General features: G+C 43.3%; 1 protein-coding gene across 5 annotated transcripts in view; it reads left to right on the forward strand.

Moving 5' to 3' along the window:
• The window catches only part of NFAT5 (nuclear factor of activated T cells 5), a 643,105-nt gene that overhangs the window by 207,651 nt on the left and 416,994 nt on the right, over positions 1-18,460 (forward strand). For 4 of the 5 annotated variants that reach the window (XM_069216876.1, XM_069216877.1, XM_069216878.1 and 1 more), the window contains one exon: positions 3,813-4,365. In XM_069216876.1, coding sequence (XP_069072977.1) covers positions 3,813-4,365 — 553 coding nt within the window. Of the gene's footprint in view, positions 1-3,292; positions 3,355-3,812; positions 4,366-18,460 lie in introns of all 5 variants that reach the window. The other variant, XM_069216880.1, reaches the window with a different exon arrangement.

Here is an 18,460-nt window from a genome sequence, read left to right on the forward strand (position 1 = left end):
TTATTGGCTCTGACAGTGGTGAGTGGGGGAAAGTCTTAAGTGGCCTTTTCCAAGTGAATCATACTGGGTATCTAAATATGTTAGTATTAAAACGAGTCTTCTGAGGACCTTTGGACTCATTCCAAGGCATTCCAAGGGAGCAACTACAGCACTGGTGGTGGTTGTTCCGATATTGGACATCTGCCAGGCTACAATGTGTGTCTGTTCATCCCTCCGCCTGACATTACTGTCTCTACAATCCAGTTCAAGGGGATGGCCATTTCTCCAGTTCAATCCTACAGGATTTCTGGTATAAGTCCAAAAAAAAGGAGATATCGATCAGAAGAACAAGTTAAGTTACTTACCTGTGGCAACACCCTTTTTAGTTGACACTACCTGACTGCAAGTTCCTCAGCACCCTCATTCCTTTTGTGGAATGAGCTTTTAAAGTGCTGATAAGGTCCCAGGCTAGATTCCTCACATTGTAACTTACAGGGTTGAAGCATGTCTGTGGATGCTGAGAAGTTCCAAGGGAAACGTCAACATTCTGTCACTTCCTAGGATCACACTAGGCTGCCAAAGATTCAATACTGCCACCTATTGATGCATGGGAACAGTTGCTACAAAAAGCACAGATCCAGCTTGGTACCTTGAGGGAATTCAGAAGGTGAGAAATCTGTGGCTAAACAGAGTATCCACCAGAAATAGTGAAATCGAAGGTAGGTAAATTGCTCTTCGCAGTCTCACTAGCTGTCCAAGAAGATGAGCTTTGCTTTTTCTAAGCAAAGTTTGTCTCAAGTAGGTGACCTAAGTAAGCCACTTCTCCCACTAACATTCAACTCTAGCTTCTTTTTCCTGAGGGATTAGCTTTTCTCCATCTCTATTCCTCTAGGCGTTGTTAGTGCTTAGAAATTGTTCCTCAAGATAGAGATCTTACTACTAAAATATGTATTGTATGCTGGGCACTGGAAAAGGATGAGAATTCCATTGCACACTCTAAGGTTGCATAACATTTACAAGGTGCTTAGCTAAGACATCTAGCCACATGGATTCATGTTAAACTCTTTCCACGGTTGGAGTCTAGATCATCAGGCTCAGTAGCTTTTCCCCTGTACTACTCTAAACATTCTGTTAGGGTTTCTGAATCTTCCTTCTAGCGATACCCTCATTCTTTTGCATTTTTCTTTAAGGTTACATCATAACCTTTTGAAACTAAGCTTTTTTGCTAAACTAGTTTAGCGTTTCCTTCCAAAAGTTGGAAATAGCAAAGAGCTGGACATGGGAACAAGATAGTTACACCTTCTTATGTCTGTCTCTGAATCCCCTTATAGGTACTCCTACTGTTCATAACTGCTTCAGCAACTAAAAAGGGAGTTTACAGACTTGCCACAAGGTGGCACATTGTTCCGATAAGTTGACATATGGAAGACACCTCCACGCACTACCAGTAATGTAACTTTTTAGGTAGCACGCAGTTTCAGACGAGCATTGGCAATGCCTATAGGTCTGGCTTTAAATGAATGTTGTATGATAATGTGAAGGATTAAAAGTATATAGCAAGGGAATAGATATGTATTTGTGTGAAAGCAAAGAACTGTAGAATAATATTGGTGTAGGTTAAAAGGTCAGGTGATAGTTACACTGTCAAGCCAGACCTAAAACTCCACGTAGGTTAATGACTGCCCTCTCCCATCTGTGCTGATGCCAGAGTCAAACAATATACATTGTCTAGTTAGCTAAGACACTTTAATCGCATTCCAGAGGGATGTTTCTACTCCTGAAAGCTCAAGCAAAGTTTGTTAGATAAATCAACAAAATTATCGCGGCTGCTAGAGGGCAAGCATGTTTTTTGTGGAAGCACAAAACTTCTGCCCAATCAAAACTTGGGCTTGTTGTCTCCTATGTGGGGGGAGCGATGATCACATAGTTGTCTGGGGCAGCTGAGCTGTCAAGCCAGGCTATAAAAAAAAACGTTTGTAGGAAATTAAGCTAATGACCGTCAAATTACGTTGCTGGATATTTCGTCAGTAGAGCTTGTTTTCCTTCTTTCTGTTTTGCACCTGAAAACCATAAAATAAAGACTGGATAAAAAATTGCAAAATCATAGATTAATACCTCCCGTCAATGTGTTGTGGTGTAGTGAGAGGGCTTTCAATGGTGGCTTAAACTGTGTGGTGTTAACTTTCACAAGAGCACTAGAACGGGCGAAGAGTCACAAACACAGTTGACCAAATGCTGTTTACAACTTGAAGACATATGTGCAATTCTTCATCGCCTGTTCTAAACATGTTGTCCTGTTTGGCTAATGGCAGACTCTGTAACCGCTGGAGCTTGCTGTGGCAGTGTCACTGCCTCCCCTGCCTAAAAAAGGAATTGCTATTCTGCTTGAGTTATCCTGGACTAAATGCCAGCTGCCTGTGCTGAGTACTACGAGTTGAAGGTTCAATCTATATGCACACTAAATTGTGGGCATGAAGAACTAACTTAAGGGAACCTTAAGCCAATATAAACATGAAAACCGCTATTTAACTACAACACAGCTCCACTAGGCAGAGCTTCTGCTATATCTTAGTGCTGGCTGTAGATAGGAGTAGGTATACCTAGTGTGCCTTTTGGTAACCTGACGGTGTCTTGCTACCCATGGTCTCCGGGGGCATGTAGTCAGTGGCACGAGTTGAAATTTAAGGGGTCTTGAGCCCTTACAACTGTATTGACGTGACTCTGCATAGAACATAATATTTCTGCAAAGCAGAAAGCCTGTTCAAACATAATAGACCTTCTCGAGGAAATATCTGCAAACCGAGAAGAGCTGATTGTGTTTCTCGTCTGGTCTGTAGGGGTACGGGAATGCTTCTTTTTTGATTAACCAGTTAAAATGTCACCTCAGTTCGTTCATGCTAGTGTACTACGTTCTAGTTTCATGACATTTGTTTCTCTGTTTATCCCATTATAGCTGGATATTTTTTTTAATGACTAACCTCTTAAAAGCTATTTATTAAAATGTTACTTTGTGATTTGCAAGCATCTGTTCAAAGTGGCCTTAACGTTTAGGGTAAACATAAAATCCCCTTAGCTATTAAAGTAAAACAGTTTGGAAGATTTGATCTTGCCAATTACTAGACAGTGCAGTCTAGTTATTTTACTGGGATATGCTTTAGAATTTAGGACTTTAACATCTGAGTGAAAATACATGCTGCGTCTGGTATCAGTTCCTTTTTACTCGTGCCTTTTTTTGTTAAAATATTTATATTATTTTAAAAGAAATGTTAATCAGCAGCTGTTTCTCATGCATTTTCTCGTATTTGTATTCCAGGAATTGCCTCTGAAGCAGGGAGTGTCTGCATTAATAATGACCTGTAGTTCTCTGCTTCATAGGTTAGACACTTATTTTAATTATTTTGTGGCTAAGCGCAGTCCCATCTTTTCAAATCAAAAACTGATAATTGTTTCAATTGGCATTGAAATTTGGCTACAAGCATACATTTGGGATCTAGGGATTAATTGTATAATAGAATATGTCCATAAAGGCTGTTGTTTGTTTTCTTCAGCCACTATAAAAATTGAAATGACATAGCTTGATATACATATATTTGGATTTCCTTGCTACAGAAAGTTGAATGACTCTCCGGGGCTTTTTGTGAAAACCCCGTAACAGAATGCAGTTCGTTTGTATTGCTTGCAGCATTTATTTTGACAAATGTATCCATATTTAAACATTCCTCCTTTGGGGATACCAAAACCAAACCAAAAAAGAACAAAAACTTAATTACAATGGGACTGCTAGCCCAAGCAGGTGAAAATCTGTGTATTTACTTTTGAATTGTACACCGCAGATGCTTCATCTTCCTCTTCTTCCATGGCCGGTGCTCGCAGCTCCTTTACCACCACTTCCAGCCCCACCATTAACTCTACCTCAGTCACGGACAGCAAAGCTATGAAATTGGAGAGTTGCTCCTTGACCGTTGGGGTAAGTAACCGAGGGGTAAGTGAAAAGCAGTTAACCAGTAAAACAATTCAGCAGCAACAGACGACACCTATGAGATGGAGGGTCCTGAGTATCTCACCACCACCCGAGGACTTGCTGGATAATAGTCTGATGTCATGTCAAGATGATGGGGGCGTGGTGGAGTCTGAACAGAGCAGCACTATGTGGATGGATGACTCCACCTCCAACTTCAGCAACATGAGCACCCATTCTTACAATGATAATACAGAGGTGCCCCGTAAGTCCCGTAAGCGCAATACCAAGGAGAGGCCAGGAATCAAACGACATGACTGTGAAGAATCCAACATGGATGTGTTTGATGCAGACAGTGCCAAAGCACCTCACTATGTGCTTTCTCAGCTCACTTCTGACAACAAAGGCAGCTCTCAAGGAAACAACGGGTTGGTATTTGTTTTTTTCGTTTTTATAATTTTCTGTAGAGTTTAGCAAAGAATGTACTTTTTGTTTGCCTGTTTCTAATTGTCTGATTATGTTTTTAAAGGGATGGGTGAAAAGTATATTTCTCTGGCTGTGACTTACGCAGAGTTTCATTGCAAATCAAGAATTGTTTTGCTTTTCCTCTTGCTTTATCCTATGGGTCCCATAAGCTATTATTTCCCCCTTGTTTTATCCTAAAGGTACCATAAGATATTCTTAAAAATAACTTGCTTGCCTTTGGTGCAAATACATTATTCACCATGACTGTTTGAATTGATGTTCATAAAAACATTAATGTACATTTGACTCATCTGCGGTAAGACATTTTTCTTTGCCACTGACATCTGTTCCCTGACTCCTAGTTTTGACAAGCTTTGCTTGTGGTTTAACTTTCCCTTTCTCACTCTTTGTATTTAATAAAGTGCTAGGTGTCACTGTACGTCGTTGATCTGATAAAATCACGTCCATATTCAAAAGAAAATATTTCAACTGTTTTAATGTATTTATAACGTATTGATGAACCTTTAAATGTGTGCATAATCCGTGTTCGTCAAACATTTTCCATTAGCTCAGTGGCATCTTTTTTCGCTTCGCTGAATTTAAATTTCTGGTGATTTCAGGCATCTCAGGACCATGTTAAGTTTCTGTTAAAACAAATTTATCCGAAATTCTAATTCTGATGTATATTTCTAATTGCAGATTACTCAATCTTCTCAGGCACCAAACTGGATCTGGAAACTCATGCTGTAGCTCCTGCATGTTGACAGTTGACGTCATAAACCTCCTTTGCAACTCTTGCCTCCTTGACATGATGACATAGAGGTGCATGAAAGTGCCAGCCCTGTGTGCTCATGACAGTTCCTACACTCAGTCTGTTCTGGAGCTTTCCTCCTACCAGTTATGGTTTTCACTGTATTTTCAAATTCTTCTATAAACTTGGCAGAGTGCAATGATGTCTTTTCTGCAGATAAATGATGTCAAGCTGTACCACTTATATCTAGCACAGATGTTGGAAGCAGATGAACATAATATCTGCTTATGGTTCCTCGTGACTGATCATGACTCCAAGTTTTGTGACATGTTCCTTGATGGACCAAAAGGCCATCTGACCCAGATATGCCAAACTTTGTCTTGTAGAACACAAGAAATAAGTTTATTTTGGGTCAAAATCGCCCTTTTACACTAGGTGTAAGGCAAACTCAAAAGACAGATCCAAGGACAAGCTAAGGAAGAAACACAAGAAGCACAACTGAAGCTGTATGTTTTTGCGCTCTAGATTCAGGGATAGAATGTGCAGTTGCCAGATTTATAGTTTTTTGCCGTCCAGAACCAACTTTGAAAACGATGTGATCGATTTTCACATTGCCATCGTCCAGGCCATTTTCCACTTTCTAGTAGGAAACTGCCCATGAGGGGGCCATGCTGCAGCTATTTAAGTTTCTTTCAGCACACTTTGGTGCACCTTTCAACCCCCATTAGCCTATCACGATCCCCAGTGAGACTTCTGCTGAAGGGCACTTCCCCTGTGCTAACTGACCACAGTTTAAATCAACCCACTCCGCAAACTGTGTCAGGTTGTGCCTTCACTCCTGTGCTGCAGACTCTGCATTCAGGTCCCCTGTCAGTGCTGGATATGATTCCAATTACTTCTGGTTGATCACCAGCTCTTGTGACTGATTTAGAACCATCTTTGGTTAGAGCCCATCCAGTGTCAATGTGCTTTATTACCAAGAAAATGTTGGGGATGACAGTAGGTCTCATACAGTTCCTGGCACTGCAACAATAGTTCCAGGGGATGGAGGGCATTTTGGTGTCAAATTTAGGCCTGTTGACTGCATCAAATATCTTATTTGATGAAGATGAGGTGGCAGATAATTTGCGTCAACTTTATTATACAGGTGCTGGCCTTTATTTGGATTTGCAAAATGCCAGTGACTTTGACACCTCTCTGGAGTCCACCTGTAAGGCACCTATGAAGGAAAGTGTCTACTTTGTGGTTCAGAGTGCTGCAGCACTCCTAAAATAGTCTTTTTACTGTGGAACAGGTAACACATACATTTTGTAACCTGGGCCTTTGAGCCCTTGACGCCTTTTTACAATGCCTCGATTAACATTGCCCAGCTGCATGGGCTAAGCCAATATAGGCCCTTCATTTCAGTTGTGTCACTGAAGGCATAACAGGCCAGAACCAGTTGATCCCCAGTTTTTGATGCAATATCTAATTCTAGAGAGTCTTGTAGCGCAGACCTCAATGAGTTTAGTAAACCTGAATTCTTCTCCACGAGAGAGAATCAAAAAATAATTGATGCTGAGGGCAATGAATGTATTTTTCTTCTGTCGGTTTGGTGATACGCTCCCTGAATGCTGTTAATTTTCGGAGTCATTGCACTCACACTCTGTGACATGGCATATGGGGCTTTGTTAGCCCATATCTCATATTCAGCCGATGTAGAGGTTAATTGATCCCATGTGTTCCGAAGACCTCACCATCCACACATTGACTCCGGGTCTTTCAGGATGATGTTTGGGCAAGAGCTTCTGTTCTGACCTAGACAGTCCTGAGGCTGGTGGGGCTCTTGGCATTCTGAATCCAGCTGGTGCCTTACCCTTCTAGGCACCTGCAAGGCCTTCATTTGATTCTAAAGCTGCAGTGGGCCCAACACTAGGGGTGCCTTTCAGAATTTGCATGGCCATTGATACACCACAGGACGTTCAGTTGAGGATGGTGGATTCCAAACTGATGTGTGGCCAGCCAAATTGACTGATACGTTGTCTCTGGGCTGATCAGGTTGCCTGAAGAAGACGGAGATCAAAGGCCTTACATCTCAGATAGTGCAGCAGCACCACATAAATCTTCTCAGGCTTTCAAGTAATCTGGCTGGAATGAAAGCCATTGTTGTCTGTCATCATGGGCAACTTGATATGATTGCTGACGAACAGCATGGCTGCCATGTGATAGTACAACAAGCATGGCAGAGTAGATTCTTGTGCCCTCTGTCTGGAGACTCTGAGGCTTTATAGATGGCTGACATTTCATAGATTTTCTCTCATGGTGAAACAACTAGAGGGGTTGGTCCCCAAACATCAGGTCAGGCAAACTTTGTAGGTCTCCTCTTGCTGTTAACCCCTTCGCCTCCAGGCCTTTCCCCCTCCTGTGCCGAGCCTTTTTTTGGCTATTTAGAGAAGTTCGCGCTTAGGCCCTCATAACTTTTTGTTTACATAAGCTACCCACGCCAAATTTGCGTCCTTTTTTTCCCAACATCCTAGGGATTCTAGAGGTACCCAGACTTTGTGGGTTCCCCAGAAGGAGGCCAAGAAATTAGCCAAAAAATAGTGAAAATTTTGTTTTTTTCCATAAAATGGGAAAAATGGGCTGCAGAAGAAGGCTTGTGGTTTTTCCCCTGAAAAGGGCATCAAAAAGGGTTTGCGGTGATAAAATCACCAGTTTCCCAGCTTTCAGGAACAGGCAGACTTGAATCAGAAAACCCAATTTTTCAACACAATTTTGGCATTTTACTGGGACATACCCCATTTTTACGATTTTTGGTGCTTTCAGTCTCCTTCCAGTCAGTGACAGAAATGGGCATGAAACCAACGCTGGATCCCAGAAACCGCAACATTTCTGAAAAGTAGACAACATTCTGAATTCAGCAAGGGGTAATTTGTGTAGATCCTACAAGGGTTTCCTACAGAAAATAACTGAAAAAGAAAAATATTGAAATTGAGGTGAAAAAATCATCAATTTTTCTCTAAGTTTTACTCTGTAACTTTTTCCTGCAATGTCAGATTTTCGAAAGCAATATACCGTTACGTCTGCTGGACTCTTCTGGTTGCGGGGATATATAGGGCTTGTAGGTTCATCAAGAACTCTAGGTACCCAGAGCCAATAAATGACCTGCACCCTGCAGTGGGTTTTCATTCTATGCCGGGTATACAGCAATTCATTTGCTGAAATATAAAGAGTAAAAAAATAGCTATCAAGAAAACCTTTGTATTTCCAAAATGGGCACAAGATACGGTGTTGAGAAGCAGTGGTTATTTGCACATCTCTGAATTCCGGGGTGCCCATACTAGCATGTGAATTACAGGGCATTTCTCAAATAGACGTCTTTTTTACACACTGTCTTACATTTGGAAGGGAAAAATGTAGAGAAAGACAAGGGGCTATAACACTTGTTTTGCTATTCTATGTTCCCCCAAGTCTCCCGATAAAAATGATACCTCACTTGTGTGGGTAGGCCTAGCGCCCGCGACAGGATATGCCCCAAAACACAACGTGGACACATCACAGAAAACAGAGCTGTTTTTAGCAAAGTGACTACCTGTAGATTTTGGCCTGTAGCTCAGCCGCCACCTAGGGAAACCTACCAAACCTGTGCATTTCTGAAAACTAGAGACCTAGGGGAATCCAAGATGGGGTGACTTGTGTGGCTCGGACCAGGTTCTGTTACCCAGAATCCTTTGCAAACCTCAAAATTTGGCTAAAAAAACACATGTTCCTCACATTTCTGTGGCTGAAAGTTCTGGAATCTGAGAGGAGCCACGAATTTCCTTCCACCCAGCGTTCCCCTAAGTCTCTCCATAAAAATGGTACCTCACTTGTGTGGGTAGGCCTAGCGCCCACGAAAGGAAATGGCCCAAAACACAACGTGGACCCAACATATTTTTTCACAGAAAGAAAACAGAGGTGTTTTTTGCAAAGTGCCTACCTGTGGATTTTGACCTCTAGCTCAGCCGGTCCCAGGGGGGGGGGGAAATGCCCTAAAATAAATTTGACCCCCCACCCCCCCAAACCCCCCCTGCCCAGGAGCGACCCTTGCCTACGGGGTCGCTCCCCCTGCGTGACATGGGCGCCAAAAAACTAATCCCCGGTGCCTAGTGGTTTCTGCCCCCTTGGGGCAGATTGACCTAAAATCGACCAATCTGCCCCCAACGGGGGCAGAAATGGTCTAAACACAGTTTGCCCCCCAGGGGAGCGACCCTTGTCTGATGGGTCGCTCCCCATCTCTAAAAAAACAAACAAACAAAAAAAAAAACACACAAAAAAAATTTGCCCTGGCAACAAGAGGTTTCTGCCCCCCCTGGGGGCATATCGGCCTAATAGGCCGATCTGCCCCCAGGGGGGGCAGAAATGGCCTAAAATAAATTTGCCCCCCCACCAGGAGCGACCCTTGCCTACGGTGTCGCTCCCCCTACGTGACATTGGCGCCAAAAAACAAATCCCCGGTGCCTAGTGGTTTCTGCCCCCTTGGGGGCAGATTGACGTAAAATTGACCAATCTGCCCCCAAGGGGGGCAGAAATGCTCTAAATACAGTTTGCCCCCCAGGGGAGCGACCCTTGTCTGATGGGTCGCTCCCCATCTCTAAAAAAACAAACAAAAAAATTGCCCTGGGGGCAGAAATGGCCTAAAATAAATTGCAAGCAATCCGGCTTTTGAAACCCTGTGAGAGACTTCAAAGGGAAGGAAATACATTTCCTTCCCTTTGAAGCCTCTCGGGGCCTCCCCCATGGGATTGAAAGAGAAATGCAAAAGCATTTCTCTTTCAATCGCGCTGGAAGCTGTGCTTCCAGCGCGATGGGGGAGACCCTGTGACTAATCAGCTCGCGCGCTGACGTCACAGGGGGGTTGGGGGGGGTCGGGGGTGGTAGCGCTCCCTCTGGGCTCTGTGCACAGGACGTAATGGTTACGTCCTGGGCACAGCAGCACTGTGCCTCAGGACGTAACCATTACGTCCTGGGCACAGAAGGAGTTAATGAATGGTGTTCTTAACCAAAGGTATCGTCGTGTAGAGGGGGAGTCCCTGAGGGGGTGTGCCCTCAGTAAATCTGTGAACCTTCTCAGAGCATTCTCATTGCTCATACTTTTGCCCTGCTTTTGTTCTTGTGGTTCCTGAAGAAATTATAGCTGAGACCTAGCACAGCTGATTGTAGTGGCCTGTAATTGGGGCAGGGTGGTCTGGTACCCAGAACTCCTGACCCTGTTATGTTAAGCATATTTGTAGAGTGCACCATCACCCATGATGGTATACTGACGCTGAGCAGGTGCGAGTCTAGCAGGGCCTAGTGGGACTCTTTCAAAAGTCAGGTCTTCAGCTTCTTGGGAAATCCAAGAAGTAAGGAGGCTCTTATGTGTAGTGGCTGGTGGTTCTATGCTTTAGGTGTGATAGAAAGGGATCAACTGCCAGATTTGGTTTTCTGTATGTGTGGGAAGTGCGCAAGTAGGAGTTCGGATGAGTGGAGGTGTCTGGAAGGTTTGTGAAACCAGATGCGATTGTTGTGGCATGCTAGACCAGTGTTACCTTGTACCTGAAAAGTGTGAATGAGGAGTTTGAATTGTGTGTGTTTGTGTGGGGAGTCAGTAGAATTATTTCAGGTGTGGTGCATTGTGATTGATTCTGGCCACTGAGTTTTGAATGGTCTGTGTCCTTTTCATGACTTTTTTGGTTGATTCCGCATTGAAGTGTATTTTTCTTAGTCCAGCTTACTTGTGACGAGGGTGTTTATTTAGATTTTCTGGGTGCTGATTGGTGTGCCATTTGAAAATCTTCCTCAGCATCTTCAGGTTATGGTAAAATGATGTGATGATGGTGTTGACTGAGGCGACCATGTCGAGTTACCTGTTGATGGCAATTCCGAGGTTGTTGGCGGAATGGGTGTTGGTCCTAGCTCTGCTGGCCACTAGCTAGAGTACCACGGTGAGGTGCTCTTCCCAAAGATCACTATTTCAGTGTAGTCAGTTTTGAGCTTCAGTTAGTCTTCATACAGTGTCCAATATAATTCATGGAGTCATTGAACTTGATCTAGATACTGGATATTTTGTCCATGAAGGAGAGAAGGAGTTGCATTGTTGGCGTAGGAGAGACCATTGATGTAAGAGGATGATACTGATGAAAGGGATAATGTATGCGTGTAAGAGGGTAGGGCTCAAGGAGGATCCTTGTGGGACTCTGCAGATGAGATTCTAGGCATTTGAGATGTACAGTTGAAGGTTGACTGACTGTCTCCTTACAGTCAGGAGAGAGCAGATCCATTGTAGTGAGAGTCCTTGGATTCTGATGTCGTGTAGGTGTTGGAAGAGGTTGAGGTGGGAGACTGTATCGGATACTGCGGAGAGGTCCAGAAGGATGAGAGCCGCTATGTCTCCTCTGTCCGAGTCATGCGGATATCCTCCTTGGCAGTAATGACAGCAGTTTACGTGCTGTGGTGGTGTCGAGAGCTGGTGGTTGTTATTTCGGTGAGGCGTCTGTTGATTTTCTCTTAGACCTTGGCCGGGAATGGTACAAGAGAGATCAGTCTGTAGTTGGTGAGCATTGAGGACGTGGGGGAGTTGTGTGTTTCCAAGCATCTGGGAAGGTAAGTGAAGAGGTGGAGGTGTTCTGATGGGTGAGAGCATGGCGCTGATGGATTGCAGTCCTCTAGATTAGGCTTGATGGGGCCATTGGGGGTCTCTGAGTGAATGCACTTCATGGTGGCGGTGTGTTTTTTCTTGAGTAATGATGGGCCATGTGTTTAGCATTGGTTCTTTGAATAAGATCAAGGAAGTTTGGTGAGGTCTGTCTGATCCAGTTGCTGGTTGAAGTTGCTGTAAATGAGGGTGATTCTGTTGTTAAAGAATTGAGAGAGATTATCGCAGAGGTCCTGTGAGGGGGGTGATAGAGTTGTAGGCAGCTGCTGGTGAGTGGAAATCCTTCACAGTGGGGAAGATTTCTTTGCTTCTGTTATTGCTGACATTGATGAGGTCCACCAGTACAGCACATTTGGTAGTCCAGATCATTTGGTGGTTGTGTCTCAGGGCATATTTGAACGTGCTCCTGTTTGCAAGGGCCTATCTCATTCTCTTGCCCTCCAGTTGTTTGCAGTGATGTTTCATCAGTCTGAGTTCATCCGTTTACCAACTGGCCTGTGGAGGTCAAGATCTTGTATTGCTGTGTTCAAGGGGTTCAGGAATGTGTTCCAGTTGTTGAAATTCTTGATGGCTTTGGGGAGAATGTTACTGTTTTGGGGTTGGTGGGTGTTGAGAGCAATGTTCTAATCTTCGTCAGTGATGCGGTTTCATTTTCTGCAGGTTGGGCTGGCAGTGGTATGTGTGTGCTGGATGGGGACAGGGATGCTGATCTTGAGGAGGGGATGGTCTGTCCAGAAGACTCGTTTGGGCTTGTTGTCTCATATGTTGTTGAAGGTATTGAAAAAAGGGCACAAGAATCATCAGGTGACGTAGGTAGGTCCCTTTTCTCGTTGGGTGATGCCCAGCCTTTGATGAGTGCTTTTGAGTTGGGAATTTCAGTTGGGTGTGAAATTTAAGGTCTCCAAGTAGGATGTAATCGCTAGCGTTGAGGGGTGAGACCAAGTCGCCATAGTATCGGTGAAGTTGGTGTGTGGTCCTAGTGGTCTCTAGACGAGAGTGCCACTTGGGGTGAAGCTGGCTTTGATGTGGCGCTTGAAGTACAGGTGTTCCATGTTGAAGGGTGATGTGTCCATGGAAGTGGTACAGCTGATGGCATTCTTGTGGGATGATATCAATTCTGCCTCTGAGATTGAGATGTCTGTGTTGCCTGGTGAGCTTGTTGGGGCTGAGAGATGGGTTGAATGTGGTGATGTCAGGTGTCGATGTGGGGCTCAGCTAGGTTTCTGCAAAGAAAAGTAAGTCTGGGCATTGTTGTGCAGCAGGTCTCAGATCTGTGTCATCTTTGGTGTGTGAACGTATGTTGAATAGCATGTATGAGTGTTCAGAGTGTTGTGTGAGTGGTTGCAGGATTATGTGAGAGTGGGGTAATGGGTGCTTTTGATGCAGGTGCGATGAGTGTTGGGTGTGGGTAAATGCATGAAAATTTGCCAGAAACGCAGGAGAATGCTACCCCAGTGTTGTGTAACGAGAAAGTATTGTCAGGTTTGAAGTGCCAGAGTTGAAGGTGTGGAGGATTACAGCAAGGCATCGGCAGGATGAGAGAGAACCAATGTTCCTAGTTCTGGGCGCGATCCGGGTGTAGACCGACTTGCTCGAACACCTATCCTCCATTTCAGCTTGCTTCCCAGCAAGACCTGCTCTCACAGTATTAAAATAAGGTGCTGCTCCATACTTAATTTATACCTACGTAAGTGGAGATTGAGCAGAGCTAACTGAAAGGCTGTGATCTACCATCTAAAAAGGTTATCATTTTTACTGCTCGCTTCCACCACTGAATCAATATATTTTGAGCGCTAGTCCAAGTTTGTTACCAAGTGTTACGAGAAACAGGTTGACTTGCCGAAGACATCCTTTCTCCTAAAAGTGGTGTCACCTTTCACTGTGGATCAGTACACCATGTTTCCTACAAAACAATATTGATATAGACCTCTACAAAGGTCGCCAACAAAGTACAATGGACAGTCAAATCAGCTTTATAACACGGGTGGGTGAGAGCATGGCGCTTTAATACCATTAAAAGCAAAGGGTATTAATAAAAATTCAGGAAACATTTACAAAATTAAAAATGCATTAACAGACGTTTATTTTTGAGACCATGTTACAAGAGCTAAGTTTTTCTTTTGGGACTAAACTTACCTGCCCGAGAAAGGAGGCGATAAAAATCATTGACATTTTACTGACACGGTAGGACATACAATGGCCCAAATTCTACACCCCTGTGTTACGTAGAGAGCAGATCTGCTGTTCATGGGGAATGTTCTTCCATGCTCCTATCCGATTCAGTAAGTATTCTGTCAGAACCTAATAGAAATATCAATCTTCTGATGTTATGTTCTTGTGAAAGAACTACATTGGACTGCATCCTATTTAAAATTGTGGAATTGTCAATCACACTGAATCCTTTCAAAAAGAGAACAGGGAGCAAATCTGATTTGGTATTTGCTAGGGGCTTCGCTCTTTTTGGAGCTATTCCTAAATGACTGTATGACACTTAAGATGCCTAATTCGTACTCTAAGGCCCGTACTAGAGTGGAATATTTACCACAATTTATCCATAGATAAGGGACACAAGATGTTACCCTTTATTTTTTGAAGGAAAGGCCATAAACCGTGAGTGAGATAACCAATCCCATGAAGTAGTATTGGTGGGACTCTGCGTTACAGACCCCAAACAAATGTATTTCCCCGCTGATTTAACCATTGATTTAAAATATATAATGCGCCCTGGAGGGAGACGTTTTGAATTTAGACAACCAAACACCATTGAAAAGACAATAAAATCAGTATAAACAGATTGGCTTCTTTAACCCCTTCACTGCCAGGCCTTTTCCCCTCCTGTGCCAAGCCTTTTTTTGGCTATTTGGGGGCAGTTCACACTTATGCCCTCATAACGTTTTGTTCACGTAAGCTATCCATGCCATATTTGCGTCCATTTTTTTCTAACACCCTAGGGATTTGAAAGGTACACAGAGTTTGTGGGTTCCCTAGGAGGAGACCAAGAAATTAGCCAAAACAAAGCTAAAATTTCGTTTGCTCTATAAAAGAAATTGGAAAAAGGGTCTGCAGAAGAAAGCATGTGTTTTTCCCCTGAAAATGGCACCAACAAAGGGTTTGCGGTGCTAAAATCACCATTTACCCAGCTTTCAGGAACAGGCAGACTTGAATCAGAAAACTACATTTTTCAACGCATTGAATTTTGGCATCTTACTGGACCCCAATTTAAAAAAAAAATTGTGCTTTCAGCCTCCTTCCAGTCAGTGACAGAAATGGGTATGAAACCAATGCTGGATCCCAGACAGCTAAACAGTTCTGAAAAGTAGACAAAATTCTGAATTCAGAAAGGGTTCATTTGTGTAGATCCTTCAATGTTTTCCTACAGAACATAACAACTAAAATATTGAAATTGAGGTGAAAAAGCCATTTCTGTCCACGTTTCTTCTATAACGGTTTCCATCTATGGCAGATTTTTGAAAGTAATATACCATTACGTCTGCTGGACTCTTCTGGTTGTGGGGATATATAGGGCTTGTAGGTTAATCAAGAACCCTAGGTACCCAGAGCCAATAAATGAGCTGCACCTTGCAATGGGTTTTCATTGTATACCGGGTATACAGTAATTAATTTGGTCAAATATAACGAGTGAAAAATAGGTATCAAGGAAACCTTTGTATTTCCAAAATGGGCACAAGATAAGGTAGTGAGAAGCAGTGGTTATTTGCACATCTCTGAATTCCGGGGTCCCCATACTAGCATGTGAATTACAGGGCATTTATCAAATAGATGTCTTTTTTACACACTTTATTACATTTGGGAGGAAAAAATGTAGAGGAAGACAAGTGATGATAACACTTGTTGTTCTATTCTGTGTTCCCTCAAGTCTCCTGATAAAAATGGTATCTCACTTGTGTGGGTAGACCTAGTACCCGTGACAGGAAACACAACATAGGCACATCACATTTTTACATTGAAAGTGCCTAGCTGTAGATTTTGACCTCTAGCTCAGCTGGCACCTAGGGAAACCTACCAAACCTGTGTATTTTTTTAAAACAAGAAACCTAGGTGAATCCAAGATGGGGTGACTTGTGGTGCTCTCACCAGGTTCTGTTACCCAGAATCCTTTGCAAACCTCACCTCAAAGTTCAGCAACAAAAAAATACCACTTTTCCCTCACATTTCGGTGCTGCAAGGTTCTGGAATCTGAGCGGCGCTACAAAAGTCCTTCCACCCAGCATTCCCTCAAGTCTCCCGATAAAAATGGTACTTCACTTTTGTGGGTAGGCCTAGTGCCCGCGAAAGGAAATGTCTCAAAACACAACATTGACACATCACATTTTCCCAAAGAAATCTGACATGTTTTTTGGAAGTGGATTTTGGCCTCTAGCTGATCCGGCACCTAGGAAAACCTAGCAAACCTGGACATTTCTGAAAACTAGACACCTAGGGGAACCCAGAATGGGGTAACTTGTGGCGCTCTCACCAGGTTCTGTTACCTAGAATTGTTAGAAAAGCTCAAAGTTTTGCAACAAAACAAAACACTTTTTCCTCACATTTCTGTGCTGCAGAGTTCTGGAATTTGAGGGAAGCCACAAACTTCCTTCTACCCAGAATTCCACCCACATCTCCCAATAAAAATGGTACCTCACTTGTGTGGGTAGGCCTGGTTCTGGTGACAGGAAATGCCCCAAAACACTACATGGACACATCAAAATTATCAAATACAAAATTACCTGTTTTTGCAAGGGGCGGGGGGTCACCTGCGTTTTGGTCCTGGGCTCAGCAGCCAGCCATCTAGGGTAACCTACCAAAACCAGACATTTCTGAAAACTAGGCAACCGAGGGAGTCCAGAGAGGTGTAACTTGTGAAGATTCCTACAGTGTTTTCTTACCCAGAATCCTTAGTAAACCTCAAATTTAGCTAAAAAATCGATTTTTTTGTGGGATCACGGCACCGGCACAAATTTCCTACCACCCAATGTTCCCATCAGTCTCTCAATAAAAATGGTACCTCACTTGTGTAGGTGGGTCAATTTCCTGTGATAGGAAAGAGCCAAAAACATGTTGAAATTGAGGGGGAACCAAAGTAAGTCCAAAACAGCAGTTAAAAAAAAAAAAAAAAAAAGTTTTTTAGGCTGTTCGACCTAATTAAAATAGGGCAGAAAATGCCTAATAAAAAAAGTGGCCCCCTTGAGGAGCGGCCCTTTCCCAGGGGGCTGCTCCTCTCATGCCAAATACAATACAAAACAAACAAAAATCCCTGGTGTCTAGTGGACATTCTTGCTAGCGATCGGGCTACAGGAATGCTCAGAAAGACATGAAAGGAAAGGAAAAGCCTTTCTTTTCCTTTCATATCTCTCTGACCTCCCCCACTCCCTGATCGTAAGAGAAATGAAAGCATTTATCTTCCGATCGCGCTGGAAGTTGAGCATCAAGCGCGAGAGGTGGTGACCTCTGATGAGGTCAGTGCGCGATTGCGTGCTGACGTCATCAAATGTCATTTTGGGGCTCAAGGGTGGAAGGGAAAGCGATTTCCCCTTCCATCCCTGCCTAGGGGAGGTGGGTGGGAGGTCGATGCGGGGAGCGGTAGCGCTCCCCCGTGTGCCGGGTGCAGGATGAACTGGTTATGTCCTCGGCACTCGAGCGCCAAGGACGTAACCAGCTTGTTCACGGGACCCAAGCACACATATTTATCTAAATTGATTAAACAGTGGCCATATTTTTGACATTGCAACACAGATTTAAAACTAAATTGTTCACAATGTATAATGATTTTCTCATCACTAAATGTAGTTTTTAGGGTCACTTTCTGGGTATTTTATTTAAAGAGTGGAAGAATTTCACGATTTAGGAATAGAACCAGTTCTATTTATAAAAAAACAAAAAAAACATAAAGACTGCAGTCAGCAGTCCCTGAATCTCCAAACCCACACCTCGAGAGTAATACTTGGCTTGTAACACAGCAATCAATTTCTAGTCGGGACCAATCACATTAAAATGCCTTGTAGTATTGATATATTGGATATTTAGCTGTGCAGAAAGAGAAGAAATTTCCAAATCCAAATTAGAAAAGCTGAGTAATACAAACTGCCACTTTACAAAAACCTGCTCTGGGTTCTTTCTGTAAATTGTTGAAATACAGGATAGCCAGGCCTGCTGTGGGATGGTAACTGTGGGATACATCATGATTCCTACTTTTCTTTCCACCCCATCATTAGCACTTTATGCGTCACTTGTTGTTTGTTAGAGAAACTGACATTCTCCCAATGAAATGTCCTCTGCATCGTATTGCTCTACCCTGCCGAAATAAAATCTTCCAATGGGCATATAGGCTCATTCACCAGAAGAAAGGGCATAACTACTTCTAGAGCTTGGGGTATTCTGGTTTTGGACATCTTCAAGGCAGCAGTGTGCACAGCTAGCAGTACTTTCACCAGACCCAACTGCAAGTCTGCAGAAGGTCCTTTTTCCCCAATCATTTCTGCAGGACTGTCTGTTTTAATAGCCACACCCCATGCCCTCCTACTTACAGGGAGGTATTACTTTGAGTTTGATTCCCAAGGTGAAGGACCTTCAGTTAGGAGTACCCATCAGGATAAGAAGTCACAGATTTTTGGAAAAGTTATTTCTAGCTTTTTGGTGGATACTCTAGAAAACT

This window comes from Pleurodeles waltl, chromosome 12 (genome assembly GCF_031143425.1).
Source record: "Pleurodeles waltl isolate 20211129_DDA chromosome 12, aPleWal1.hap1.20221129, whole genome shotgun sequence".
Classification (NCBI taxonomy): domain Eukaryota; kingdom Metazoa; phylum Chordata; class Amphibia; order Caudata; family Salamandridae; genus Pleurodeles; species Pleurodeles waltl.